Source organism: Gouania willdenowi, chromosome 4 (assembly GCF_900634775.1).
Source record: "Gouania willdenowi chromosome 4, fGouWil2.1, whole genome shotgun sequence".
Classification (NCBI taxonomy): Eukaryota; Metazoa; Chordata; class Actinopteri; order Blenniiformes; family Gobiesocidae; genus Gouania; species Gouania willdenowi.
In genome coordinates, this window is record NC_041047.1 from 25,400,946 (window position 1) to 25,409,495 (window position 8,550).

General features: G+C 44.8%; 1 protein-coding gene and 1 pseudogene across 1 annotated transcript in view; one reads left to right on the forward strand and one right to left on the reverse strand.

Annotated features, from left to right (window-relative positions):
* Window positions 1-488: 488 nt before the first annotated feature.
* LOC114461724 (cytochrome P450 2J2-like) lies at window positions 489-7,389 on the reverse strand (annotated as a pseudogene).
* A 10-nt stretch (window positions 7,390-7,399) lies between these two features.
* Window positions 7,400-8,550, forward strand: part of LOC114461725 (phosphoribosylformylglycinamidine synthase-like) — a 7,439-nt gene continuing 6,288 nt past the window's right edge. The window contains exon 1 of the mRNA XM_028444026.1: window positions 7,400-7,412. Coding sequence (XP_028299827.1) covers window positions 7,400-7,412 — 13 coding nt within the window. The remainder of the gene's footprint in view (window positions 7,413-8,550) is intronic.

Genomic DNA, 8,550 nt, shown 5'->3' on the forward strand with positions numbered 1-8,550 from the left:
TGTGTATGATGTCCTGGAATCCCCCACTTTGAACCATTTTTCCCACACTGGTAAGCCTCAGTGCTGGTCATTTTGTTATTTACTTTTGTTTTAATAAGACTGTTATAAATACATTTTTTGTAATAACATGTGCAACTGGGAACACGTCAGAAGCTCCTTTAATTAACGGGCCTGAGTGCCTTGGGTGATACATTTATTATTTAGTTTTGCAAATCATTAAGTACTCTATTTTCTTTGAAATATTATTAATTCCTTGGGTGAAACTCCCAATGTGGCTTGTCACCACTACAATTTCCCATCTTTTGCCGCAATCTTGCGCATAGGGATTTATGCATACTTGCACACAGGTATGTTGATGTTAAACACAATTTTTCTTGCGTAAAGGAAGATCTAGTTAGTATTCAATAGTGTAACAAATAGTGATTCCCTGATTGATATAGCTGAAACAGCCTGAAGGCACTATGTTTCATTGTGTTTGTTGTTTTGAACTAACGAGGCACAGACCAGCAGCCCTGAAACTCCTCAGGGGAATAAGTGAAGCCCATCACAGGCTCCGTGCTAGGCACTCTCTCAGGATTGGTTGGAAGGTGAAATGTTGAAGCAGAGCAGTAAAGAAATAAAGAGCTCCATTTGGCCAATTGTTCCCCCAAACACGCACTTTACCTGTGGAAACCATCCGACACATATTCAAAAAAGAAGCAGCCTCATTTCTTGAAAATCTAGAAACAAATTGTGGAAATCTGGACAGTATTATTATAAGCTCATTAAAAGCACCTGCAGAAAATGGTAAGAGGCCTCTCTTTTGCAGAAGCGACCCTCTGAATCCAAGAATGCTCAGGATTGAACGTCTTTGGCGTCTCCCATTTGTTTCTCATCCATTAGAACAGAGGCTAAGATAATATTGACAGCTGTGCCCTGAATGAGAAGAAAACAAGCCATTTTTTTTTAAATTGGCTGCAATCTCTGGCATTACTTATGCATTCAAGAAATGTAGGAAAATGCACCACGTGCTGTATAAGAACACAAAATCTCCCTTGAGACATCTTGATTATTGTTGGATATTTATAGCAGATATGACGTTGGATCACTGAGAAACAGTTCAGTAAATACAGCTTACTTTGGGAATGAAGTATCCTCCAAGCGTTGCGTCTTGCTGGCCATTTTAGGGATCCGAAGGGAACTATATTTCCCATCCTTTGAGTTTCATGGATGACGGCATCAGTGTAGGGTAGGTTTGGTCTGTCTGCAATTGTGGGGTAGACGAGACTGTCCAATAGTGCAATCATTTCTGCCTGGACTTTCTCTGGAAGAGAAAGGAAATAATAAGTCATAACAGCTCTCTCATTACTCTTATTGACCATTTTGCCACAAAGGTGACCCAACATGCAAATAGATTCATGATGGTTGTTTCATTTTTAAATGATGCAAAATGTTGAAAACCAGAAAACTACATAAGTTTACAGCTTGTTTACTATTTCTAGCAGTTCATCATTACTTTGCCCCGATCATGATATCCAGCGTTGCTAGACACCTTAGCAACTCTTTCAAAGATGAGATTATCAACCAATGTTGTGATTTTTCTGGTCTACAGTTATTCTTCCTTGCGTCACCCTGTCCGCTGCCTTATGTGATAATGTGATGGGGCACAAGTAGGGGATTTTATTTTGGTTTGGGTTTATTGTGGTGTGCTTTGGATTGCATGTTGTGTGCTTTTATTGTGGCTTTTTGGTTGCATATTTTGGACACCGCCCCTTTTAGCTTGTTGCCCCTAGCAACCCCAACAACTGTCACTTTGGCTAATCAATGCCCCCCTGCAATCAAACACACCTGCGACACATTAGACCGGACCATAAAGAGGAGGGCACGGAAGACAACGGGAGACGCGGACGACAGACGTGCCTTGCCGAGGGAGGACGCGGACGTACACCTGATTGGAAGCGGAGCGAGACGGAGATCGTGCCCCGACGCGAATCTACAGTAGAGGCAGGGGAGACCCTGCCTTGCCTGTAAGTATACAGAAGGACCCAGGGGCGTGTCGGCTGTGGTTCGTGGGGACGTGGCGCTGTGTGCTGGCTGTGTCATTCTGTGACAGGGAGGATCGAGACCCAGGGGCTGCGGTAGTCCATCAGAGGGGCCCGGACGTGCAAGCGGAGCGAGACGGAGACCGTGCCCCGACGCGAAACTACAGTAGAGGCAGGGGAAACCCCTGCCTTGCCTGAGAGGTCCCTGAAAGTGGATGAGCTGCGGTATTTACGCCCGGCGCCCGGACTGGGTCTATACCGCCCTCTCTGGACAATATTTAGATTGGTATTCTATGTTTGTTTAATAGTGTTGTGCGACTTCTTAGGTTTGCAAATATTAAATGGTTAACGTCATCCACTGTCTTCTTTTTATTGGGCCAGTTGCTCTCACTACATTGGGTTTTAATATTTTATTGGGTTGACCAATTTAATCGATTTAGTATTTCTAAAACGCTCTCGGTCCCATTACACTTACACCGTAACTAACCACCCTCAAAGACGTAAATACTTCTATCTACGGCTTTCAAAGCTGTCTTTCCTGTGTATTTCTATGGTCATGTGTCAATACCAACCCTGTATTTTTGGGTACTTCATCATATACAGGAGGGCCCAGCTTAAGTAGTTGGAACTGGATTCTGTCCCAGCTTCAATTAGGTCCAAGGTTGCAATCAGGAGTGTTTTCAAAGGTGAAGCCAGCCTGTGGTCTTCTTGTTTTCTAATAAAGCAGAAAGACATGGTTAAAAAGTGACTTTTATCAATTGGTTAACTTTACACTTTAAATTACAGAATGGGCTCTATTATTAAATGAAATCCTAAATTCCGCTACATCGTACCATAGTTGAAATTGGTCTTGACATGTTTTTGACTAAGCAAGAGCAACTAAACTAGCTAGACAAGGTCAATTCGCTTGCTATGCTAAGTCTTCAGAGCGTTTATTAGTTTACATCAGCAGGGTTCACATTATGCTATGACTTTCTTTGCATTTGGCTATCAACATCTTGAATGAAAAAACAAACAACTTACAGGGAAGTTTGCTGAGCTCACAATCCCAAAGGTAACAGATTCGTATTTGTGATTGAATACACTTAGCTGGTTAATCCTATGTTAAGGTGGGGCCATTTTTCTCATTCTTGGTGGATGTTTTTCAACCCTGCTATAGTCTGCTCAGAGTTCATGTTGCTAAAGGGACGTTTGAAGTAGCTGCAGTCACTTAGGGTTTATCGAGCAGAGCAGTTTTCTGATGTTTACAAAAGAAACAATATAATTTTTAATAAATGTAAACTATTGTAAAAAAAAAAGCGATAATATTATATTTCAAGATCCAGAATTGTTAAACAATAGATTTTTTTATGCTATTTGCCATTAATGTTGTAATACAAATTGGAGAATAAATGTTTAGTGTATTAGTATATATTGCATAAAACAAAGTGTTTTTCTGAAATGCTAACTTGTAGAGGAAGCTTAAATTGATCTTTTCTGAAAGAGAATACATAATCCCTTCGATGTCGGCTCTTCCTATCATTGTGAAGCAGAATGCACCAAGCTTTGGATTGTTCACCCACTATAGGGAACGTGAGCTGGGATTAGACCGTCGTGAGCAGGTTTGTTTTAACCCTACTGATGATGTGTTGTTGCAATAGTAATCCTGGCTCAGGTGGTAGAGGGTCGTCTTCTGATCAAGAGGTTGGGGGTTCGATCCCAGTACCTGACTATGTGTCGAAGTTGTCCTTGGCAAGACACTGAACCCTAAGTTGCTCCCAGTGGTCGACTAGCGCCTTGCATGGCAGTCCTGTCCCACTGGTGTATGAATGTGAGAGTGATTGGGTGAATGAGCTGATATGTAAAGCGCTTTGAGACTGCTTCAGTGTGGGGATAAAGCGCTATATAAAATCAAGTCATTTACCATTTACCATAAATTGAAAAAGCATTTAACATGATGTTTCTTTTCATCATAAATATTATCATGGTTTATTAACACTATTTTTTTTCAAAATACAGTTATTAAACCAATTTCTCATAGCAGGCTAGAAAAAACTGTATATTATTAGTGGCATTAGGTTAAAAGAATAATTAGACATTTGTTTGATGCAAGCCAACAGCTTGACAAACATCAAAAGGTATATTTTTTGCAAATGAGCATGTCTAAATCTTCAAATAATTTAAGAAATGACATTAACAGTCATTGATGAGACGTGTGAGGACAAGATAAAACACAAATATAATCAGTCCTAAACAGAAGCAGTATTAGTGCGATAGATTTCATCTACTGGTGTAAAATGATCCTTTTATAGCAGCAAATGAATCAAATATGATCACCTTCTCAAATTTCTGCCAGATATGCATCGATATAATCACGAGGGTTGTCCTGGGTTGAAACTCCTCCTGGTGCCTTTCTATTCTTTTCTCAGAAAGCTTAGGGATCTTGAAGTAGTTGGCATGGACTGTCTGATGAGGCCCTGGCAGGTACTTCATTATTCCAGTGAAGGCATCATACAGCTGGAAAAGTTGGGTAACAGATCACAGCACAAAGACAAATCACACAAAGTTTTTCTCAATCAGTGTGAATTTTTAAACTGAGATTACCTGAGCCCGAGCTGATCCGGAAATAACACAGCATCATTATCCATTCCAGAATCTTGCGAAAGCTGTAGTCCGCTGTATTGAAAGCGAGGCCCAAAGACCAGAGAGGCGATGGATGTTACTCACTGCGATTGTTATTGTGTAGTAGAGGGTTAAAAGGTCTTCCTGAAAGCACATTGAATGGTCAAATAGAAATTCAGTTTATTAAAATTACATGAATATCTTTGTTGTGTAAAGTCTTTCTTTCACTTTCCTTGTTCCTCTTTAAAGGCCTCACAAAGAAAATAGCTCTCTACTTCCAGGTGTTTTTCCAGTGACTCCTGGCCATTTTTGAAGTAGCGCAGGTGATTGTATGCAAACTTCTTCTTGCATCTTCCACAGATATCCATTGCTTAGCACAATACCTGTGAGATTGTTGTGCCAAATTAACCATAAGGCAATTAACCAACTTGTTTCTGAAGTTTTTCTATGAACCACTTTGCTAGGTGAAACTGTATTATCATGTTCTCAATTGCTCACCGAGGCCTTTGAAGATAACATGGAATAGAGGGACAACAGGCGATCCACAAAGCCTGTCCAACTGGTTGATGAGAGCCTCTCTGGTCATTTGTATCCTGAAACAAACACCAACTTCATAGCTACCTTTTCTCAGACTGAACACTGGGCCATACTTCTCAGACAGCTGTTGAAAAACAATAACACACACACACAACTTGTTGGACATACATTTTTAGTTTAAATTACTTTTTACAATGGTCACAGAAAACTGACGTCAGTGGTCATGGGTGGGAAAAAATTGGGGAATGGTGTGTGTGGCAGCACTAATATAGTATAGTTCTATTTCATAATATTTCGTGAGATGTATTGCTCAGAAGCATTTATTTCAATCTGCCAATCCTGATTGGCCGATGAAGCGTGTCCTTTGCTAGGGGATCGCCCACTTCCTATTAAAGGAGGAGACGGACAGACTTGCACCATTCAAACACCTCTTCTCCTCTCAGCTATCTCGCGTTTTTTTTTTTTTGCCAGTTTAACTGTCCACAGGCGGATTCTCTTTTTTCCTGTCAACGGACGCTGGTAGAACTAGTGCCTGCTCTAGACCACAACAGGTCGAGAAGTAGGTAAAACACAACATTTACCTTGCTTTGCTTGGTAAGTGCTGTCCTTCACTGCCAAAGGGTCGTGAACCTCCGGGCCTCAGCTCTGGCTGACGGCTCTTTCACTCTGGCCGGTGCGTTGACCTCAGCACACCGCCTACGGGCCCGTGCGCACGTCGGTCATCCCTCTAGGCTTTTACGAAAGTGTGTAGCCCAGCTCCAGCTTCTGACAAAAGCGAAAGCTGCCATCTCGAAAACCAACGCTGTTCTCGACGTCTCAGACGGTCCAGCACACGTTGGCCTGCATCCCTGCTAGCACCTGTGGTAGCTGCCTCGTGATAGCATAAGCTATCCACCTGCTCTCCTGACTGTGTCACGTGGTGATGGAAGCTAAGGCCTCTCTCACCGAGGGAGCGGGATGCTCTGGGGCTCACCTCTGTTCATGTGGGGGTAAAATCTCCACTAAGGACAGGCACAAAGTCTGCCCCAACTGCCTGGATCTGGAACATGCCCGCATGGCGGTCAAAACTCCAGGCTTGTGTAAGCCATGCGCCGTTTTTAACACACGGAGCCTCCATAGGAGACTGGCACGCCTGTCTGAGCAGGACTCCATCCCCCTCACCATGTCCCTGTGGAGGCGGTTGAAGTAGAGACAGAGCTGATGGAAACTGCGGCTGCTCAGGGTTCCAGCTGGGGTTCCCAGCTCAACCAGGCGTCTCCCTCCCCACTTCACGAGGATGTCCTCGTGATTGACTGTGAAGAATTTGATGAAGACTCCTCTGACTCTCTCGACTCGGTTGTGAACGAGGAGGATGGACCGTTCATCACCCCGGCTCGGGGTGGGCTGATGCCCGTCTCCTTTCCTCCCAGCCTGGACACGGTGGAAGTGTGTAAACGCGCTGCGGCTCGGCTGGCCATTCCGTGGCCCACCGGAGTGACTGAAATCATCAAGTCCTGCTACGAATTGAAGAAGCTCCCCTTTTCGAAGGGCGCTGCGAGACAAATCCTTCCCGTCTTTCCTGAGCTGCTCATGAAAGTAGCTTGTCTCTGGAAGGACCGTCCGTTCACTGGGAAAACCCTCGTGTCAGGTTCCTCATCCCTTGACTGTGAGGCAATGGAGAGCCTCGGACTGCTTCGTATGCCGCTGGTGGAGCCTCTCGTTGCGGCTCACCTGCTCCCGCGACAGCACGCTGTGTCCCCTTGGAGAGCCTTGTTACCCCTTCCTGCATGTCCACAAACGCACTCACACACGTGTTCATCGCTCGCACCCCTAGGCCAAACACAAGGGGTGCATCATGTGAAAGCAATGTCTGCCGCTATAAGCAGAGTGATGATGGGTCCTGTTATTCCCACTCGCAGGGAGGCTCCGGCCCCCTCTTGGTCAGGAATAGCAGTTTCCCGTCATCACCCCTGGAGCGAGCAGTGTGTGCTCGCTGGGGGGGATTGTGCCCTGTCCCACCGGCAAGGGGCTCCTCCGCTGTGCGGGAGATCCCTCTGTTGTTGGTTGGGCGGCCACCAGCAAAGGGCTCCACTGCACTGCAGACGGGCCCTCTGGTGACATACGGCCCACTGCCACGAAGGGGTTCCACCTTTATACGGTTGGGCCACCTCGGGCTGCGCAAGCGGCCTCCGAAAGGGGGCCCAAGGGGGCTTTCTGGTTGCTTACGGTCTGTCTCCGGGATGGGCGCCATCGCTCAGTGTATGGCTCCACAGGGTGAGCAGCGGCCGAATGTGTTATGTGCAGTTTGTGCGATTCGCACTTATATGGATATGATGAGGAGCCTCAGGAGGAGCGATCAGCTGTTTGTCTCCCGGGCCAATCCCCGCAAGGGGAAGCCTGTTACTAAGCAACGCCTGTCACAGTGGGTGGTGGAGGCTATTGCTTTGGCTTACTCGTGTCAGGGTTTGCAGCTGCCTACAGGTCTATGTGCACACTCGACCCTGGATCTTGCCACATCCTGGGCTTTGTTCAGGGGAGTGTCTGTTAAGGACATCTGTGCTGCGGCGAGTTGGACCTCGCCCCTCATGTTTGTCCACTTTTACATGGTTGACGTTTCCACCAGGCCAGTTTTACTGTACTGATGTGATCAGACTTCTGTCCTGGAAGCTGGTTCCGCTCGATAAGCATGTCTGCACTACGGGAGTTTCATATCCCATAGTGAGACACCTCGTGAAATATTATGAAATAGAACTTTAGGTTATGTATATAACCCTGGTTCTATGAATAATATGAGTGACTACACTTCTTGCTCGAACAAGGAGTGCTTACTTTGAATGGTGCACGTCTGTCCGTCTCCTCCTTTTATAGGTGGTGGGTGACCTCCCTCGTGGATGGACGCGCTTCACCGGCCAATCAGGATTGGCAGATTGAAATAAATGCTTCTAAGGAATTCAGACAGAGGTTGCATCCCATAGTGAGACATCTCCCTCATATTACTCATAAAACCAGGGTTATATACATAATCTAAAGTTTACATGTGGGGACTAACTAACTAACTAAATAACTAAATAACTAAAATACTAACTAACTAACTAAACATGTAAACAACTTAACTAACTAACTAAACTAAACTAAGTAAACAACTAACTAACTAAGGCGCTGTTTTTAGCTGTGTGCTATTCTCCGCCTGTACTTAAGTCAGTCGCTGCACGCCTTCATCCAACAAAAACGAACGAAACGAAGCACGAAAGAACGAAGCTAACGAAAGAACGGAACAACAACTAACGAACAAACGAAACAACGAACGAAACAGCGAAAACGAACGAAAACTAAACAGCGAAACGACAGAAACGAACGAAACAGAGAAACGAACGAACAACGAAGAACTAACGAACGAAACAAGAAGCGAACG